The sequence below is a fragment of the Copadichromis virginalis genome, linkage group LG15 (assembly GCF_057382275.1).
Source record: "Copadichromis virginalis isolate Kocher_CV1m ecotype Utaka linkage group LG15, C_Virginalis_male_GT1.1, whole genome shotgun sequence".
In the NCBI taxonomy this organism is placed as follows: domain Eukaryota; kingdom Metazoa; phylum Chordata; class Actinopteri; order Cichliformes; family Cichlidae; genus Copadichromis; species Copadichromis virginalis.
Genome location: NC_140632.1, coordinates 15710844 through 15733728, shown reverse-complemented (window position 1 = coordinate 15733728; position 22885 = coordinate 15710844). Strand labels below are relative to the sequence as shown.

General features: G+C 38.0%; 1 protein-coding gene across 1 annotated transcript in view; it reads right to left on the bottom strand.

Moving 5' to 3' along the window:
• Positions 1-22885, bottom strand: part of rngtt (RNA guanylyltransferase and 5'-phosphatase) — a 112822-nt gene that overhangs the window by 46469 nt on the left and 43468 nt on the right. The window contains exons 11-12 of the mRNA XM_085432171.1: positions 19213-19377; positions 631-699 (exon numbers count right to left, since the gene is read on the bottom strand). Coding sequence (XP_085288297.1) covers positions 631-699; positions 19213-19377 — 234 coding nt within the window. The remainder of the gene's footprint in view (positions 1-630; positions 700-19212; positions 19378-22885) is intronic.

The window sequence follows — 22885 nt, the reverse complement described above, 5'->3', positions numbered from 1 at the left end:
GAGGCTACAATTCACTTAAATTGGACAACAGAAGACTGGAAAAATGTTACATGGTCGGATCGGTCTCGATTTCTCCTGCTACTTTAGGAAGGTAAGGTCAGAATTTGGCGTAGACGATATAAAACCATGGTGGTTCTGTAATGGTGAAAAATTGGACAGAAGTTTTTGTAAAATATAAAAACTTCAGTCCAGGGTCTTTCTGCATTAATGTTTGTAAATTATTCCGCAAAAGTAGAATATACTGCAGTGGATTAGAAGTCCTTGAGTCGATCGCAGATGATGATAAGAGGTGTTTTAGTGTTACCACCATAGGATTTTCTGCTGTCGTAACACCAAACAAATACGTATTTCAACCAAGTTCGTTTAGGCTGTAATAGAAAACACTATGTGTCAAGTTTACTGCGTACTGTCTTACAGGAAGGCCTGTGAATTCATGTATTGCCGTTTCCTTTACAATAACCGAGGGCAAGACTGGCACAGAGAGTGACAAACGGTGGGTGGTAGTGACAAGCTGTTCGATTCTTTTGTATGTGCATGTAGGAAGACAAAGCAGAGTCTGACAATCAACCTGCAGCAACGGGACTAAGGGTTTGAAAAATGACAAACTGTCACACTCTGTTGAAGGCTTACCCCACATGGCTGGAAGATAAGCCCATCGACTTCATGGCTGACCTGGGATGTGAAACTGCCTTCTAGGAGCTGGAAATAAAAACAAGAAAAAAAGCCCAGTTTGAGTCAAGTAAAACAGATAAATGATAAGATTGACAACTGTCAGCTTTAGCTAAACTACATTGATTTATGAAGTTTTCTAAAGCTATAGAGCTTGCCAACACTTACCTAACACTCTAAAAGCAATGAAGTATCGAGTTTCAGCATAACCGGAAGGCTTATATTTGGCAAATCACTCAGAGTTACAAGGACAAGCCTGATATGTTATTTTCTCCTTGTAGCCTTGAGACTAAGCACTAATCTTTTTTTGACTGATAATGCATCTCTGAGAGATCAATACAGATAACTTGACAGACTAGGTTAAGGACAAAAATAGCAAGAAATCATTAGGTCCCAGATGATGTGAAAGACAGCATTTCATCTCTTCTATGAACACCAACCACTGTAGCTGCTGCTAAGAAAAGGAGAACAATGGCACCATACTTGAGGAGGGATGCCCAGGGGAGACAGAGTTATTGTACAGCAAAAGCAAATTTTCTACATCATGAAGCACATCAACTGCCATGGCAACGACAGCAAGGATATTAGCATTTCTAAATTAATGCTGAATATACCAGCTGCATTGGGGAACATATGAGGAAATCTCCCAATTCAAGAGCAATTTAAATTGTTGTCCTGTCTTTCAAATAAATACTGTTACCCGTCTACAGTCGGTTGTAGTTTCTTAGACTGAACACTTCCAGAGCTGCAGTAAAAACACAGTTTACCTATTAGATGACTCTTGGAAACATCAATGGAGGGTAATGAGGAGAAATGGGGAGAAGGACCACGGTTTCATTAAGTGTGGGTTTTAGTATCTAAGCATCAAAAACAAGGACTATCAGAGATATGCTCACTGGCTTCCACCTTGTGTTTGAAAGCCATTAGCCAATGAGTGTGAGGTTTCACAGTTAGACATGTCTCTTGTCATCAAATCACATTTCAAGATGGTGACGGAAAAAATCTCATCTCAAGGCTATTAAACTCAAAAAACTGGTGAATGATGTCACAGTAGCTACGTCCATCTTTTATATGGTCTATTGGTATGACTTAAAGATTTCCTGCATCAGCTTCCACTTTTCCATTGCCTGTCCATTAAGTGGCATAGAGAGATCTATTTATTACCCATAGCATAGTCAGTTGTTTCCCCTTTTAGTCAGCTGATGGAGGAATCCAAATGCTGTTTCAAACATATCTATGTAAAGCATAAAGAGGGAATAGCACACCTCTTCAACTACAGAGCAAGACAAATGGTCTTGATTCAGTCAGATATATCCTGAAAAGAGAAGCTGGGGTGAAGGTGAGTTGCAAAGAAGCTTGCAGTTTTTGTAGTTAAAGCAGATTCATGAGCTCACTCTGAATGAGATTTCTCAAGTGGATGCTTAGAAGGATTTCGGCTGATCCAACAACTGATCTGCTGAAATCCTGGCAGAACTTAACTTTTTAAATCCATAATACTCAAGCAAACTTTTGAAAAACTCAAAAACATAATTAGTTTAATACCTATTAGGATGCCTTAGACGAAACATGTAATACTCTACTCTTGTTATTGCACAGTAAACGTGTATTTATTTCATAAACCTGCATATTCTGCAGTACAAATATAGTGCCTCATTGCAGGTTCACTATAAGCTATGTTCTCTTGTACTGCCTCCTTGTGTTTTTTTTAATGTAGAGAATGGAAGCATACAACTCTGTAACTGTGAAAATTAAACAACTTTTAATTGCTTTAATCCAAACACTTTGTAAGCAGAGAAATAAAATGCCAAAAAAAAAAAATCATGTTCAGTCAAGCATAAAAATGAAGACTGAGGCTTTTGTGTGGTTGACGGGGGGAGGTCAATGTGAAGAGGCCAGCCAGGGTTAGCAGAGTACTCCATCTTCAGTGATATTTGAAAATGTAAGAAACTGAAATGCAAGACCTTCAAACAAATGTTTCAAGAGTGAACAAGAGAAACGAGATGAAACTGCAATCGAGTGGCAAATCAACCTTCCACAAAAATAAAACTGTGCAAAGACTTTAATGTGATGTTGGGATGTTAGTGTCGTGCTCGCTGTGAAATATTGCCAATATAAAGTCAATGTTCACAGTGGCAGGAAGCGAAACCTACTAATGCTGCTGCTACTGCTGGGAAAGGGAGAAATCGATATAGAAACGTGTCATGTGGCATGGAAAATTCTGCCAGTTGTCAAACCTAATATATGATTGCACAGCTACACACTGCAGAACTGAATATAAGCATTTCAAGGGCCAAACACTAGCAGAAAATACAAAATCAGCTGAGAAAGAGGGCTTGCAAAGCAAGAAATGTCACACTCTCTGTTGCAAAAATATGCACTATATGAATGATCAGCTACGTGACTATTTATGAGAGGTGTGACTCATACAGATGAACCCACAGGGAATTCTTTGCAGTTCCTCTCAGTTCATCGTGGCCCACATCTTTGTGTCAGTATTGTATTTTAATTCACTGTGCTGGCCAAGAGCAAATGCATAAAAAAATATGGAAACATCAGATGTTTTTTTAGGAACTATCTTAAAAAGGAATAATGAAATTGTAACATGATAAATCAGTCATTAAAAAAAAAAAAACAACTCCAAAACAAAACAAAAAAATCTGCGTTATCATTATCTGCTGTAGTTATGCTGGAGGAAGCTTCTTATGCTGTTTTTGCAAACCTTCACTGATCTTTGGCATTTGGTATGTTCATGCAGAGTGTAAATATATTTCGGCAAGCAGGAAATGGCTTTGGTCAATAAAACAGAAAGCAAATGCATTAGTGCACTGCAGTAGATATCAGGTATCATATCAAAGCCATCAAGATGTGCTACAGCAGAAAGCAATGCATTCTAGCCATGCAGAAAGGTACTGAAAGGTGGAACAGGGGTGACCTTTTATAATATATTCTATCATGTCTTTGCTGTAATGACAGACAATAAAGTGAGGTCATTAAACTTTAATTAACATTGCCTGCATACATCTCCACTTATTGTCCAGCCATGACATTTCAATAAGCAGCCATGAACATTGTAAAGTGCCTGCTGACTAGGAGATAGCAAAGTGTTCAGTAGATATGAAGACTGCCAACTATGATTAGAGCCAAGATGAGCTAACACACACTCGTAGTATAGGAGATGAGAGATTGTCATCTGTCCTGGTGCTGCTTGGAGACAAACCAAATTATAAGCTCAATCACAAATACAAGAAAGTGTGGAATGAGACAGCTAAATTTCCACTCAGCGCAGGGCTCAAAAAGCCTGTTAAAACCAGAAGACCATAGAATTCTTATATAGACGGTCTCTCCTGTTAAGGTCCCGCTGACCTGAGTATTTTGTCCAGCATTAGACCAACAGATTGAGCTGCTCTGTGATCTATGATGATATACTCTGCCACAAAAATTCTCTTTGAAGAGAGCAGATTCTGCTGTACAATACATCAGAAAAAATCTGCTGTGAAGACGGACACTTATTCACTTATTGCATTTTTAAAAAGAAATGGGGATACAAAGATACTGATATTAAGACACAAATATAGAAATTACCTGTTATACCACATGCATGGCACTATTTTTTCCTGTAATTTTTAAATAAAGACTTTCACCTTTTATTTACTGAAAGAAAAAATATTCATGGTGCCAAAACATTCTGACAGCCTTGTTATTAGAAGTTAAAGGTTAAAATAACATTATGCTTTATAATTAGTCTTTGTCCTTGAGGTGTTTCTTTTTCCACTGAAAATCTGCAAAGCCAGTTTTATTTTTGTATTTATTTATTTTTACCTCTACTGCTCACATATTGCTACGATTCTTTCCACAGTGCTGCAACCAGCAGTTAGGACAGTGGAGTATGTAAAGCTCGAAGCAAAAACCTGCTTTCACACACTTGTGTGCACAGTAAAAATGAAAAGGGGACCCACTCATGGAAAAAAAAACCTCAAAACATTCCATTGCATTACTTGTGGTCAAAAGGCTCCACAGTCAAGTTTATCCATTTGGTAGCATAAAAAAAAAATCTGACAGCTTCTATGAAATTTTACCAGCGCGGCAGGACTAGAGAGTGTGACTATTATCAATAGTTATCTTGCGGTTATCTATTCTTTTGTTCATCCACTGATCTCTGTCCTGCTGTTATACCACTTGATTTACACAATAACTCATCACCTTTGCTGAAATGGTGATCTCAGTGATATGGATGCTATGGAAAATGGTGTGATCCTTGGGTCATTTGCAGCATAAAGCGTGTAGCAGCATTCAGTTCTTCTTCAAAGATGATGAATTTGCATTCAAATAGCATGTCTATTATACCACTAGAGGAGTTCCACAAAATACTTTTTCGTTTTTCAGACGATGTGTTCCAGGAAAGTAAGAGAAGTCATTAGCCTTAGAGGGGCGCAGATGCATTTATCTAAAGCAACGGCAAAGTGTTCACTCCCTGCCATATCTGCAAAGAAAGTGGAGCAACATCAGTGCTCTCCAGAATGATGAATGAGTCACAGCAGATCACACAAAGCTTGACAACCATGCTGACATGGAGAAGGCAGGTAGCCAGATTAAAAGAAATGGTGTCTTTATGAAGGAATGGCACGTAGGCGGTAAGATCTGGGAGTTCCATTTCAGTTCTCTTGCCATCTTAACACACCCACCCACCACCTTCGGCAAGCACAGTGAACCCTGGATGGAGTGATGAGCAGAAAAGAAGACTTTCACTCACACGTACTCCTACAGTAAGGAAGTTCCTTGGAGTGATAATGCAGAGAGGGGGCAGCGACCCTGCTTTTATGGTTAAACCTCTTTAGGAAGGAAACACAGAGCTGAGCCTGGGACAAGTAGGTTAAGGTGAATAGCAAAGCCCCATTAAGAGATCAGGACTTTATCGTAGACTCCACGGCAGAGACAGGACAACGAAGACGCTCGGGGAGATAAATCAGTAATATACAGAGCACTTTTTCTCAGGTTGAGAGAGACTGAATGACAGAGTGATGGAAGTCAGACCAATTTCTTCACCAGTGTTTCACGTTCGAGCTCATTTCACAAAGGGACACAGTGATGAATGATATCCAGCAAATACTGATAGGATTGAAATGACATGAAGTATGCTACTCTGCTTCCCTCTTTTTCTTACGGTGATTCGTCTTTAACAGAGTAAAAGGAATATTTTATATAAGCAAAGGACAGGAGAACGTCATTTCAGGTTATCTGAATATATACAGATTCAGTAAAATAAAATAAAATAAAAATGCCATAATGGTCAGAACATAGATATTTATTGGAAGCTATACACTCACCAGTCGAAACAGTAAAACCACTCCCAGGTGAAGAGAATAACACTGCTCTCTGGTGAAGAATGCAATGCTTTGCTGAGAATCCTTCAGTCCTGGCAGACCAACCGTGACTATGACACTGCCAGAGAGCAACAACATGCCGCAGCAGGACATTAGGCCCTACCACACTTCAAAAATGGCTCGGGAACGAGCTGAGAAACACAACAATGAGCCTTAAGCAGGAACAAGCAGGAGGCCTCACCCTGAAGCCCAAGGCATCTAAAGGACACACTGTAAATATCCCAGTGTAAAACCACACAGGACACCACGCAGGTCCTCTGTCAATGCCTTGATGGACTAGAACGTTTTCGGGAGCACAGAGATTATGTCAGTGAGCTCATTTCAGTTCACCAGAACTGAAATTCAACTAATATTTTTCATGAATAACTTAATAATAATTTGTTGTGAAAAGTATACACATAAATTATACGTTTTTTATAATTTCAGATAAGTTGTTTGCTTTGACCAACACTCCAAAGCATTTAGAGATACTCACTACCTCATGATACATAAAAAAATAAAAGCAGCTGATTTTAGGAGGGAAAATACACTAAAAGACTACTGGGCATTTGCCCTTTGGGAATGCGGATACTGTAAGTGTTGCAGATTGCTTTTGTTTCGATCTACTGATCATTTTAGCTCTAGTGACAGCTGTTGACAGCCAGCTAGGTAATGGCCCTGACGCTCTGATGACTTGATGCACAAGGAGAAAAATGAGAGTGACAGAGAAATAAATGTGCAAATGCCACCAGTCAACCGAGAAGAACAAACAAATTTATCAAATACATTTGGAGTTTGATATCGGACCGTTTCGACCTGTGTCGCCATAATTTCTCATCCATTTAACTGCAGTAAAGTCAGATTCACCTTCAAAAACAAACTGAAAATGAAGGCTTCGTAAAAGTTGTGAAATTGCTTTTCTTTGGGGATTTTTTGGTCTAAAAAACCTGGAATCACTACTGTGGTAAAGATTTTAACAGTTTTCTCTTATTACTCTTATTTAATCCAGTTGTCTTCTCCAGTCTGCACCATTTTTAGCTTTTCTGCTGCTTCCACAAAATATCCCATTGGTCAAAATTACAGCTGTGATCTAGAAGATGACTTTGAATGACCCATCCCCATGTGGTTAAGAATGACAGACTGTATTAGGCTGAACTACAAATGCTTGTGTGAAATACCAAGTAAAATGAAACTGACAAAAGGTAAAAACATTTTCTGTGCATTTCTACTAAAAGTCAAAATGCCGTGCAGTCCTACCAAGATGAAATAAACCAGGAGGCATTAAAGGTGTACTGAACTCTTACTATTCAATTTCTAAAAACAAACAAACAAATGAATTGATGTTTCCACTGCGAAAGTTGCAAGTGACCAAACAGAGCTACGTGTGAAAATATTTATAAGGAATCTGTCCCAGAATGTTTGTAATGAAGTAATGAAGAATATCTACAGTGACATTTTATAAAGAGTAGAAATAGGATAATGTATGCAAAATGCATCTTATGGTGTGTTTTTATAGAAATGATCCAAGCATTCAGGACAATGCAGCTCATTCTTATTAAAGTAACACTGGCTTATTTTTTGTGCAATATAACAATCTCTTCCTCACCACAGCTGGACTGTTATTAAGCACTTTCGTTTCCTAAAGCCTTTGTATTTTCCTGCAGCCTGCTCATCCTCTTTACTCTAAGGAGGTCTAGGTGCGGGGGCTGAATCAAAGGTGGAAAGGATGGATTGATATTCCAGTCATACTGTGGGGCTGTTGCTGGAGGAACCTTTCAACTAGAGCTGGGCGATATATCGAGTTTTTAAAAAAATCGATATATTTTTATACGAGATATAAGATGTGACAATATCCTTTATATCGATATAGTCTATGTTACGTTATAATTATACTTGTGGAGCCGCAGGTTTGCCTCTCTTTCGTCCACTTTCGTCTTTACGCAATGTTACTCGGCCTCGCCTCTCCTTCACTGAACACAACTCCTCGTCCCCCATCGCTTCACCTGCAGGAAGCGACAAGATGGACACGGCAAATCTCCGTTAACTAGTTACTGCGCATCGCCCCGTGCGTGGGGCTGGACGGCGTCAACGTGTTAGCTAGCTAATCACGCTAACGAGCTAACCACGCTAACGCCATGCAGCCCAGAGGGGCTGCACGGACTAAAATCCTTTCATTTTCTCAAAAGTTGACAGCGCGCCTTATGTATGAATTCTGGTTGTGCTTGATGGCCGCGAACCGATTTTATGTGGAACACGGCGCTCAGCAATCTGTCAAAAAATGTTTTAGTACGACTTTAGTAAGCTACGGAGCTGCACCGCTTGATGGATTGTCGGAGCATTACGGCTGAGCCTCGCGGAGTGATACGTACTGTGCTTCAACGTAATATTACCCTACTGTGTATAAGGACTATAAATGGCACCTGTTAAGAGACGCGGTTGCGAAGCGGATTTCAAACTCCAGGCTGTCAGTCACGCAGTACAAGTTGGGAACAGAGCAGCTGTGAAATCTGTCTTTGTTATTGTGCTCAGCATCTTTTAGTTTACATTTTGACTGCACAATTGTGAGCTTTTTGTTATGCACAAAAACAACATTGTTTTCTTTTATTTATGGAGCATTATTATTTAATAAATGCTCATAATTTATTTTTGAGTAAATTTTATGTACATCTGCTCTATGTTAATAAAAGTGCCTGTGTGACATCTGGGACACAGCTTTGACTAAGAACTCTCTTTTTGTTCTTACTTTATGGCTTTAAAAAAATATATCGAGATATATATCTTATATCGCCATCCAGCTAAAAAATATCGAGATATGAATTTTGGGTCATATCGCCCAGCCCTACTTTCAACCCTAATGTGAATGGTTCTATAAAGGCTGTGTGCAGTTGCCTATTAGATGAAAAGCCCACATCAGAGTGTGCAAGGCAGCTAAACCACTGGCTGGCCTGGAGTTAAACATGGTTATCCAGTCTTGAAAATGTCAGTGTCTTTAAAAAAAAAAGAAAATTGATTGTATTTGATTTGACACTTCCAGAAAAAACTCAATTATTAACACTTAGACGATTAAACTAGAAGCGGCCAAAGATGATGAAAAATCACAAGGGCGCAGCGTGAAATTAAAATGTGTTATGAGGGGAATTTGGTTTAACCGGACAGGTGTCTTGATGACTGATGGACATGGTCCAACATTTCTAGCCACAAAATTGGAAAAAGTTTTTACAAGATCATGAAAAACTTTCAGCATAATAATGAATAATATTAAGTCTGGTTCAGTAACCCTATTGACTAAAGAATTATTAACGCAGAGCTTCATTAACACCTCTCTGATAGTGTTATTTCTGCATTGGACTGAATTCTATTTTAGAGATATAGGTAACTGTATTTACTGGGCTTTCTTTGTGAGGACATCTGTAAAATATAGATAACTAATTAAGCAAACTCTGTGAGTCATTATTAAAAAAAGCCACCAGGTATTGTTGATGGTTAGGTAATGCAATACTTGCATATTGATCAATGACTGGTCAAGAGGTAAAAGGGTATGGAGTGGGTCTAAAGACTGGGTTACAACCAAAAAATAAAAAATAAAAAAAATTACAAGTTGGTACAAGCAGTGGAAACCTTTGCAAAGAGACAGTAAAAATGACAATATTTGAGCAATATCAATATTTTGGGCATTAATTAAGTGATCATAGGAAAGAGATGGGACTTTAGCCAGTCCAAGTCTGTGCTGAAGCTACACCACTGCCAGTTAGACGCATTACCGGTCTGCCTCCAAGACAGGAAAGATAAACTGACTACTGCAAACGCACAGCAGTGCTGAACACAGCCCACATACTCAGACACATTCATACAGACAGCAGACAGAGTGTCAGTGTGAAAAGGCAATGACCAGGAGGCAGCCTTTTACTGGGCTCCGATAGCATGCTGTGCTGTCAGTAAGAGAAGAGAGTGTGATGGTTTTGGAGTTGGCTGCATATCTGAAAGGTAAAAGATCGGACTTTGTGTAGAAGAGTTCAAAGGAGTTACATGTCAGGATTTAGATGTGGTTATACTATTACTGACCTTAAACTTTGATATTAAACAAAAACCTTGAATAGCAAAGGCATACTCCAAAGCATTAAAAAAAACAACTAACTTTTAGCAGAAAAAGGTTGATTTAAGTAACTGCTCACTTTATTTGACAGTTGAGTGTGTAGACTAGAGACAATCAAACCCAGGCCATTGGTAATGGCACATCTCGTATGTCCCTAACAATCACGCATACAGCTCACACTGGCAAATAATCCTCGTTAACCAAAAAGTCATTCCATTTGTGTGTTTGTCCAATGACTAGACAACTAAAAGTCTAAAAGAAAAAGGGAGGCTTACTTGTCAGATAAAATGAAACTATTCTAATCAATTAAAATATTTGCAGATGACCTTTTCTTCTGTTTACTAATTGGATCATTAATTGAGTAAATTTCTTGCTTCACGCTGGAGCATAAATATTTTAGACTACCCTTCTTGTTTAGGAAAAACAACTGCACTTGCTTTCTATGTGTAATTGGGCTGTGGAGAAAATGTATATGCATCAACAGAATGGATACAATTCAACCTTTTAATACTAACAAATGTAGCAGTACTAACCTTATACTAAATAATGTATATTTTGCTCCTGGAAAATTACGAAGTATGTGAATGCACCACACTCAAAATGTGTCTGCAAAAACTCTGTAACAGAGACCTGTAAAAATGCCTCTATAAGGGATGAGAGTGAACTTGGTAAAAACTAATGATGCATGATATTCCCAGGAAACTTCCAAAGGCCTGAATTACTAGAAATTACCACGAAATTTCTCTGGTTGATTACCTACATGAAGACAATATGTCTATATATTTTTTTAAGTTTATAAAAATTTTATGTGGCAGTTTGCATACATATAACACATATGTTGTATACATATCAAACACAGGTGAGTAGTAATAATGTATTTGGGGCAGTTTCTTTTAGTTAGTCTGAAACACGTTATGGAGGCATTTCAAAACAGACGGGTACACGTGTGAGAGTTTTAAATGAACAGGCACCGTCTATTGGCTGCTTCTCATCTCCTGTTGATTATCACTCATGTATTACATAAGCAATTTAAACAAGACTTTATTGATATTTACCTTTATGTAGGTCCTTCTTCTGAAACAGATGCATTTAATAGGATCATGTTTTGGAAAGAGGGTGAAAAACATTCTCTATACAGATACACAGTGTGACATTTTGTAGTCCATAGGGCCTCACAGGAATTTATACTGTGTCTGTAATAATTTCACCTTTCAGGTTCAAGCCAGCCAGCAGCTGCCATGGGAAATGTCAACTTGGAGCTTGAAGCTTAGATGCTGTTTCCATGGTTATGTTCAAAAACATTTTTTCCTCTTTTGTAAAACGAAATAATGCAATAGCTGCAGTATCACTCAGGTTTTTATGTCCTTGTACAAATTAAAAAATAATAATAACACAATTTTGACTTTAAAATTCACAGCACAGAAATGATTAAAAATTATATTTAAAAAAAAAATCAGTTTAACATAATAGAAGTTGTGCTGCTGGCTTTTTATTAGGATGGATGGGGACAAGGACACCCTGAAACGACCATGGTTTAAAAAGAAGAAGAAACCAGCAGCCTAAAAGCAGAGTAGCAAAATGCAAGGACACCTGCTGACCTGACCCAGAGGACACGTGTTTCGTCATCCGCCCTGAGCCTGGAAGGAGGAAGGAGAGCAGGCAAGCAGAACAAATAAAAGAAGCTGCCTCACTTGATTTTGCTACATATTTAGCTGCTTTCCCGTTAGTGAATCCGACCTTTACTGTATAGATATGCCATGCATCATCAGCTCTTGCATAATGTCTTGGAGGCTTTGAAGAAAACTAAAAAATCTCAAAGCAACTGAGGTAAACAAACATTAGTCATCCAGTCCATGTTGTGTGTTCTTCCACGCAGCATAAGCCCTTATACAACAGTCAACATGTTTCCCTATGAGTGGGTGCAGCAGCAGGCACAGCAGCAAGAGAGAGAGTGAGGACGCAGGTTATGAAGTGCAGCTTGTTCTTGAACCTAACCGTGGAGGATGTATTACCATGGCCTTAGGTGCAGGCTGACACTTTTTCCTTCTTTTTTTTTGCAGTGCATTTCATAAAGTAGGTGGGACATGCAGCTGAGCCGTTAGAGTTCCCCCAGCCTCAAATTAGATAATTTTCTGGCCTTAATTAGGACGAATAAATCTTGTAGATATGAAGGTCAATAATGTAGATTTGATCTTACTAGCTTGCCCATTATCCAGTATGTTGGGTAGATCACCACAGAGGAACTTTTATATTAAGCTGTGATAAAAGCGTGTTTGTGTTGTTGTTGTTTTTTTAAACCAAGTTAAAACACCCACATGAAGGAGGTAAAAAAAGATGGAAACCTGAGTGCTTGCTTCTTCAGCACCAACAGCTGGAGACTCGACTGACAGAGGTGTGAGGTCAGGGAGCAACGGGAAACCAGCCGACTGACAGCCTTCAGCTAATGAGACATGCTGTTCCGGAGGCATTACTTTCCTCCGGCCCCACCACAGTATACCTGCTCCGACTGACAAACATGAACTCTGACTCATGAGTCAGGGAAATGCAACAAGAGCACCATGAAGGGAGGACGTTTACATGAAATCAAGAACCATTAATACTGAGGAATGGGAGCCGGGAAAGAATAAAAAGGCTTCTCATCACATTTTGGCCATCGGCCATCTGAAAGTGTAACTTTGGCCTTCTGACCATGAACTAGTTTTATTTAACAAGAGAAATGTTGGTGTAGCTTGCTTCAGTCTCGCACATCTGCAGCACTACCATCGGGGATTAACTTTTTCCAACTGAATTTTGAAAGTGCTTCCATTTAGTTAAAACCTTACGTAGAAACTCCGTCTCCTTCTGGCTTTGCAGAGATAAATTCCTGGTATAATTTAAATCATGCACGCGTTTCAGTTTGCCTTTTTCACAGCCTAAAGTATAAAGCAGACAACTCAAATGATGTTAGGTTAAACTCTCAGCACAGATTCTGCAGCTGCTTATCAGGTGTAGGCAGCCTCAAGGCCATATGTCACCAACTGCTGACAATCAGTGCACTACTAATTTATACTCACTGACCATTTAATAGGAATACCAGTGAAATCTAAAGCAAAGCACAATGTTGCCAACAAGGGAAACTATTCGGGCCACTTGGACAAGATGAACTGCACACAAACTAACAGATATTCTAAGCGACTATTCTGAATACTTTCGGTCCAACTTTTCAACTTATTTTGTCATCAGGAAACTGCAGGAGAAAAGCAGCCATCACAGCAGCACACAAACAAAAAGTAACCAAACAAAACTGCCTTCATTCAAAATCTACCCCTAGTGATTTTATAGAGCATTTGCCCTAAAATCTATTTCACTTTTCTACTTACATTTTAAAGGGAAGTCGATTTCATTGCTTTTTTTTTTAATATTCAGCATGCTACTCTAAACCTTAATCTCGCCCAGTGTGATTAGGTTAGTGCTCTGTGAAAAGATTGCAATCTCACAAAAAAAAGTATCCAGATAACCATTTTTCAGGTCTCTATCCAAATTCAATCTCAGTTAGAAAAAAAAAAAAAAAAAAAAAAAAAAAAAAAAAAGGTGTTTCAAGATGACATTGAGTTCAGCTAAGAAAGTTGGTTCTTCTTTCCCCATTTCATGACTTTCTAGTTTCCAGGGAGAAGATGCTAGCTGTGTTGGAGATATCGGTATTTTGTAGGGGTGGGGGGAAAAAATCGATACTGTGTAGTATCGTGATATTTTGTTTGCTAATAATGTATCGATACAGGGACAGCAGAAATCGATATTTTGTTACAAAAAAAGTTTTTGTGGACTGGAACATGCTGACTTCAGAGCATGTTGATCAGCTCCTTTTTCTGAGCAAGAATCCTGACATTCCTTCACTGTCCAAATGTGTTTAACTTTTTTTTTGGCAGCAATAAACATGACAGTTTACTTATTTTAATTTAAGACATGTTTTGTTTTAATTAAGTTTAAAACTTTTTTATTTAATGTAAAACTATATTTTGTTTTAATTTACTTTCAAATTCTTCAGTTGCTGAATGGGCTGCATAGTTTTCATAAATTGCGAAAGTTCAGAATAGCTATAATTGTACCAGATGGTTGCATTCAGTTAAGTTGGACTAGACTGTAATACAAACCGTCCAGTTTGTCAACAATAAAACTGAAATGAGAGAAAGACTGAGTGTGAGACTTTGATATTAGATAAAATGAATATTGATAAAGTTTACCTTTATGTACAGAATCTGAATATCGCAAAATATTTTTTAAAAATAGCAATAATATCGTATCGTGGGATGTATGGCGATTCCCACCTCTAGTACTTTGTAGGGGATCTTTATTCATCTTAGGCCTACAATAGGATACATGACGGTGAGATATTAGAAACTCTATAAAAAGGGCACAGCGAAACCTAGACCTTCTAATATCCTTTTTTAATGTTAAGGTTACTAAACTGTGACTTAATTGAATCTGAATACACCTTGAACCACATTTAATTACTGCACGCTTTACAAAAGGCCTCACTGCATGATTGCTTTTAAAAAATGAATAAAAAAACAGAAATTTAAAGAAGAAAAGCCCGTTTAAATTTATTCCTAATTTAAAGAGCAATTAATTGAGTTGAACAGATGTAACTTGTTTCTCTTTCTTCCCCTCACAGACAGACCTTTCCACCAGAAGACATCTGCTCATATGCTCACAACAGCAACTCATTTTCATGTTATTCATTAAAATAAAACAAATTCTGCATTCTTTTGCCTACTAAAAACATGGATTTTAGTAGCTTAAAAAAAATGAAATAATTTTCTTGAATTCTTCTACACTTTTTTTTATTATTGAATTTTCAGCAACGGGCTTTCTGAGGGTTTTTCAAAGCCTTTCTTTGGACATTGGCTGTTTGTCTTTTGTTTTAGTTGTTTGTTAAGCCCCTTAACACTGACTAGGGCTGAACGATATATCGCATTTGCGATAATATCGCGACATGATCAAGTGCAATTTTCTAACCACAAAGGCTGCGATTATACTCTGGACATGTCCAAATTCATGGGCTGCATCCTCCTGAGGCCGCATTTGTAGACCGATTACGTCACAGCGACGCGCCGAAGGCTGTCCAAATTACTACCATATCCCAGAATTCATAGCGCGGCCCAGCCAAACTCCAGTTTCCAACAATGGCGGCCGCTACTAAGTTTTAAAATTACTCATACTAATCTTTCTGGGTCACAAAATAAACTTTTAAAATATTTTCAGGCGAGAAAGTAGTTGTGTAAACATCAAATATCTGCTCGGTTTATCAAGATATCCCATATTTGCAAAAGTGCTTCGACGTTTTCAGAGGCGTCTGCTACCCACCAGCTCGACAGCTAGCCGGGAGCTCGAGGGTTACTGATGCGGCCGAGAACGGCACAACTCCCGGCACATCATTTTCAGATCACCGCGGAGTTTCGCTGCTCGGGTTAAACGTAATATATAAGTCACTTAGACAACCTAAAAATGTTATTGTTGGGCTTTTTTCAGTGTTTTGTTTGTTCGTGAGTAAATCGGTTTGGCTGAGATTAAAGTTATTAGATTAGATAAAATAAAACTTTATTAATCCCCCGGGTGGGTTCCTCCTTGGTTTTCACACAGCTGACTAAACGTCAAACAGAAAACTTATTAAACAGAAGTATGAGACAGTCGAGAATTTACACCAGTGTCTGGTTATATTTTAGATAGCAAGAAGCAGACGGCCGAGTTTATTAAACTCCACCGAGACAGCGGTGACGCTAATCAATCAGAAGGCTAGACCGTCCAATTTCACGCCTTTAAATTTTAAAGGCGTGTTTGTGTGTGTGTTTATACAATTGCTATTATGTTTGCACTTTATGTGTAATGTTACTGACTGCAGAGATCAGTAAGATGTGTGTATTTTTTATTTATTAGTTTTATTTATTTAATATTATTTTTTAATTGAATGACTGTCTAGTAGTTCACAGATGTCGAAAAACTGAGTGTGGTAAAGCCACTGATTTTGTTTATGTATATTTCTGCAATCTGCACATTGTACTGACTTTCATTTTAATGTTTACACCAGGGTTCCTTGTCAGCACTTTATGCTCAGATGTTTGTAAGCTAAAAATAAACTATTGTGTATGTTCAAATATACTGTTGTGATTGAAGAAGTTAAATAAAAATGTCAGTCATCAATTCATGCATCACCTCATGTCATCATAACAGAGGTCTGTCTTCCAGGAAAGAACAGTTTAAAATTAATGTAATATAGTATTGGCCATACTATATGATGTATTGCTTGTCTTTGTTTAATAATACAGAAGACAAAGACCTTAAAAAATAATCGCATATCGCATCGCAATCGCAATATTGGGGCAAAAAAATCGCAATTAGATTATTTTCCATAATCGTTCAGCCCTAACACTGACCTATGAACCATTCAGGCATAACAAAAAAAAGAAAAAACATCTTTAAGGAATGAACCCGGACTGTAACTAGACATAATAGACAGCTTGGCAAAGAGACAAGTTAAGTTGCGCCTTTAGACACTGTGTTACTAGTATTGTTCTTGTTCTTCTTCAGAGCACTGTGCATGTGTGGATATATATTTCTGCTTGGTGCTCAACCACACAATACCTTCTGTTGACGCCCATACCTGCCAAAAATAACCACCAAATTTTTGCTAGGTTTCAGGACTAATAAGCTCCAATTTTTTAAGAGTTCATCATCAAGGTCAAAAACCACCTGTTTGAAAAAGTTCTGTCACACACCAAAAAGTTAATAAAACTTAGACTTGAGTTTTATGATTAGTTCACTCTTAAGGGAAACTTGCCAGCTTCCAGTGGGCTGAGACTGTAACACTCTTTTCTGTAATCCAGGAGGGAATATGAATTTCTACCTTGTAAACTGATCATCTGTGGAAATTGCCAATACTCTTAAACTCTGCAAGCAAGAAAATGACCAGACATTCCAGTCTTGACTTGATGTCTAATGCCACGAAGGGAAGATTTCTGCCGAATACATTCTCAGTCCAATTACCAGAGAATTTTTTTAATGTATTGAGAATAATGTGCATTTTTGTTTTTATTGTGAAACATCAGCCATCCCAAAATGATATTTAGAATATTGTACAAGTAGACAGATCAAACTAATTTACTTGTGAACATTTATTAGTAAGTTGAGATAAGAGCATATTTGACAGTTAGTTAAAGATTTCATCATAACAACCAGGAGAAAACTGCAGCATTTAAACATCGAGCAATATCACAATAAATATTAGCCGTGACTGAATTTCAATTAAAAAAAATTATATCACAATTTTTAAAAACCCGAAAACGAATACTATTAGTTTATGAAGATATTTAAAATTATAATTCGATATTTTATTTTGCTGTATTCAATGATGAAAAAACAAATTACACACAATTTATTTTCACAAGCTTTGTAATTTATGATAATTGTAATTGAAGGGCCTGATTTATATCAGATTCATGTAAGAAAATCTAATTTGGCCACAGTTTTTCTTCAACTAATGAAGAAGCAGTGTGCATCACATCAAACTAAATTAAACATGCCATGAATACAATTAATTGTAGAGCAAGATCAGAATTATTGGCTACTGTCAGCCAAGTCCACTCAATCCTCATAAGAGGGAAATTCCAAAAATATATTATCTGGTTGCCCCGATGGACAAATTCTGTAAAACTAAAAGGGTTCTTTGTAAGATAATTGGAAAAGTGGAGGAAGCAAAAAGAATAAATGTTCCCAATTGGTGGGGAAATGGCGACATGAATGTGTAAGTGTGCGAGATAAAAAACAGGAGCCTAGCAACAGACAAAAGCTATCATACAACTCCAGCCTGTGACTGAAATATCCCCAAAATGGAATTTCTGGTTGATATGCCATGAAGTAGATGGTTGTGCTGCTATGAATTAATGAGACAGATTCCAGCTTCTCCCTCTTAATGTCCCATACAACAGAGATATGCCTGTATGGGGAGCAGATGGCCAGTGAAAAAACACAATAGAGCAGTCAGAAACCAGACAGCTCTGACTTCATTTCGAGAAAATCTCAATCAGCATGAACCCCAAAGCTCGCAGAGGTTATGCCTTACAAAGTGTCTTAGAAAAGACGATAGCAAAGGGTTAGACCAGAGGTAACGCAACCATTCATACTAGGAATTTTGCACAAAAGCAGAAAAACACCAAGATATCAATGTTGGCAGAAGAAGAAGTGGAAAAAGCAGAAGAAATGTCAAAAACTTCACCCCCTCCAAACACTTTGATCGTCACCGAATATGGAGCGCCAACATTCCCAACTGATCTTTGTCCGAGCAAAACATGAAACTAATTGTGCTCTGACCTCCCACAGACCTGATTGTAGGGTACAAGAGCAGGCCTTTGAGAGAGGCTTAACATCTTTTGAGAGAAATAAAGTCACTGCCATTTGCAGCCTATGAACAGCACAGTACTCTAACCTGGGCCATGAAGATGTACGACAGGACAAAAGCATAAAAACATCACCCAAAATAGACAGTAAATATATCTGAGTAAACATAGAAATGTATTTTATGTTTATTCATGGTATTAATGTGCTAATTAAAGCAATGCTAGGAGACGACCATTCCAAAATGTTATAAAGTGAAGTTTCGTTTTTTTCCTCCTAGTCAGAGTTTGCAACACCAGCAGTGTATTGTTACGCTTACAGCTACCACACACCTGAGACCTATTATGATCCATCCCAGCCTAGGTAGCTGTGAGTTCCCTCCCTTAGGCCCAACCTCAAGAGGGCGCCTGCTTCCTTCTATGAGACTGGGCTTGCTATAAGAAGTTGGTGTATTGATGTGTTTCAGCTGCTCTTGGTCTGCCCCCACCAGCTCAGACCAATTTGCTCATGAATTACTGTTGCCCTGGAAAACAACGTCTAGGGATATAACTGGGACACAACTAGCTCAACAAATTCATTTTAGGAAACAATATGTGAGGAATTTGGGTCGTCTGTGTTTCTTTGTTTGAAAAGCTGGATTTTGCTTCAACTGGGCGCCATCTGTGTAAGAAATGGAGAGGGAAATGGACTGGAAAGGGAAAAGAGCACCGTTGATTACAATACCTTGCGTGAAGCATGAATGTCATAGAAGGGCTTTTGTCGGACACTGTAGGGCTCCTTGGTCTTGTCAATCTGTCCAGTCTTCATCTTTTCGTTCCTGGGAGAAATTATTTCCTTTTCTATGCATAACAGCCGGATATTGAAATCACACTGGCCAACAGGCTGTCCCTGAAACACAAAACAAAATCAGTTATTCAACTCTACCCTCTTGCAAACATTCACAGGTTATTCTGTGCTTGGCTATTCACAAACAAGAACAATTAACATCTATACGAATGCGGCAGTATTTATTTGGACTTGGATTTAACTTTGCAGTAGTTCCAAGGCTAGATTAGCGCATACATTTTAAAATGCATTTCTTTTGTGAAAACATATTACAGATATGTCAAGATTACTGAACTGCCAGTTTTGTTACCATGGCAACACTGGTAATTTTACTTTTCGTGGGGTTGAGGACTAGGACTTTTGTACATCTGAACAAGGCAGGCATTTTCAAAAGGGGAACAAAAAGAACTTTACAATTAGTGTGACAGCAGCATAAAGTACACTTTGAGGTGCTTCTTGGAATCCTTTCCTCAGAATGAACAGACTGATGAAAATGGGACGAGGGACTTTTTTCATGATGACCCAGTCAACTGCGAACAAACTGCTAGGTATATTCAATCAGACATTAGACCACAAAACAATACTCCATAAATGTGTAAATGCAATTACATATCTCGCCAATATTTGACCAATATTGAGTGTTTAAATTCATCGGCATAATGATGGAGTTGCTCCCGTCCTTTGCAGCTATAACAGGTTCCACTCTTCTGGGAAGGCTCTCTACAAGAGTTTGAAATGTGTCTGTGGGAATTTTTGCCCATTCATCCAGAAGAGTGTATGTACGGTCAGACCACTGATGTTGAATGAGCTGGCCTGGAATACAATCTTTGCTCTAGTTCATCCCAAAAGTGTTTGATGGAGTTCAAGTCAGGAGTCTGTGTGTGCCAGTAAACACCAAAACTCATGAAACCATGAGTTTATGGACAGAAAATTACATTCCCAAATGGTTCCCAGAAAATTTCTTGGTAAGCTGAAGCATTAAAATTCCCCTCGACCTACCACAGAAAAATCACTCACTAATACTCACAAATGTTTATAAAGGCAGGCTGCATGGCTAGGTGCTTGATTTTATACAGCTGTGGTAATGGGCAAGAAATCACCTAATTTCAATCATTAAGAGGTGTAGCCCAATACTTTTATATATGGTAACCTGTGAAAAGGTTACTTTAACATCAGCTGAACTCGTCCCAAAAAAGTACACTGCACAGCTAAATCAGCTTTTCTTTGTCACCATGACAACAGTTTCTCCACAATGTTGGTCAATCACTGTTATTCCACATAGACAAGCATTTCAACCTGAGCCACTACTTTCGTTTACACAGACGGGGTCCACAAAGGTTCCGCCACAACCATCTGCTGGTCCACTGTGACTTTGACAGGAAAAAGTACAGCAAAGCTTGTTCCTGTCCCGGGTTATAAATAATAAAGCTCAGGTGGAAAATGTAAAAGTGTTAAATGGTGCCGAGGAGTTTGAGATGAAAACAGCCTGATACGGCTCGTTACCGCCACATATTTTCTACTGCTCGGCCGACAAAGCAATTAAAAACAACGACTCACAGACTTCACTTTTATCAAAACTGCTGACGTTAGTGATGAAAATCTGCCAGATGATCATGAACCAAATACGTGGCAACAATTTGACATTTAATTGAAAAAAATGAGCTCAAACTCCAACTGAGCTGCAATTTATTTGGTGCCAAAACACATCATAAATCACAGAAAGCTTTTTCTTTTTTTTTTTAAATTACCCAGCTGTGATAAGCACAAAAATATTTCTAACCCAAACACCTCCTTGACTGTTAAAATTGACATTTATTATAAAAGAAAGAAAAGACGAAGCAGACAATCCATTTTCAAACCACTTTATGATTTGCCAGAAAACTACATACTTTGGCAAGATAGACTTGTTTTTAACCGAGCAGTTACACAACAGTATTCTCTATGCTAATCACTGGCTCTGGTACAGCCACTAAATAAAAAGAATAATGGAATTGAATTTAAAAATGTGTTTGGCACCGATAACAGCAGCATGTTGTTCCAAACATCATTCTATCTGCTTATTGAAAATACAATAATCTTTCCTTTGTAGGGCTTAAATAAACAATCTTAAAGCCCATGATAGTAATTATTAATTTACTGTAGATGATCTTTACTACATTAAAAGCATTTATGTTTTGTTAATTAGATAATTAGTTTTGGCAAAGGATGATTGCCAACAAGTTTAACACATTTTTCTAAAATGATGGCAATCTAAGACGAGGAAAAAAAATGGGTAAAAGAAACGTTCCAACAGCCACTTTTTCTACTGAAACTGGCAAAAGTTTTTGAACATGAATGAAAAATAAATAAATAAATATACAAATCGATGAACTGACTGTTACAGGTCTACTGTACAGCCTAATGCAAAGCCAGTTTTTAAGCAGCAATTATTCGAGTATTGGACCATTTCATGAGGTTTTAGTTTCTTAGACAAAGAACATCGATTTATCAAAACAATTCATCGAAACATTCGCAATTTTTACAGCTCTTACACCAGCAGGATGGATCAATATTCTCTCATGTGTATCGAGAGGCCCAAAGGCTTAAGACCTAAGCATTTGTATTCTACTCGAAGTGTTTGGTAAAGGCCACTTCTCTTCTCAACAGCTTTCTAAGGAATTATTGGAAATGGCAGGGGAAAAGATTTCTGAATAAAAGGACGAGACAGTGAATGACAAAGAATTAGCTATGATTAGACGCATTACTAGAGTGTGCTATTTTGTGAGTCACACAATATATATTAATATATTAATAAACATAAACACACACACACACACACACACACACACACACACACACACACTATGATGTGTATGCCTTTAGAAATACAGGTAAAATCTGACCCACTTAATGGTACGTAGACTTATTGGCCACTTTATTAGGTATGGCTCATGATCAAAACAAATACCTAATCAGCCAATCACATAGCAGCAACTCAATGCATTTAAGCATGTAGACATGGTCAAGACAACAGAGTGAATGGTTTAATAGACTTTGAATGTGGCATGGTTGTTGGTGTTCTAATTATTTTAGAAACTGCTGATCTGCTGGGATTATTATTTATTTATTTTTTACACACAACCATATTTAGGATTGACATAGAATGCTCTGAAAAAGAGAAAATATACACTGTTGATGTCAGAGGTCAGAGGAGAAAGGTCAGACTGCTTTAAGCTGACACAAAAGCATAGAAAAAAAAAAACATTCGATAAAAACAAGGTATGCAGACAAGCATCTCTGAACACACAACGCATCCAAGCATGAAGCAGATGAGCTGCGGCAGCAGAAGGCTACAGGTGCTACAGATGTCACTGTTGTCAGCTAAGAACAGGAAACTAAATAAAAAAAATAAATGGAAATAAAGTGAATATTGGCTTTGCATTCATCAGGATGCGACTTTATTAGGATGCCCATGCTGATCTGTGTCTGCAGGATGCTTAAGTTGCCAACTGTCTGCAAACAGATTAACCATAACAACTTGAGAAATGAGAAGCCAGTCATGCTGTGTCCTTGTGATAGACTCTCCAATTTG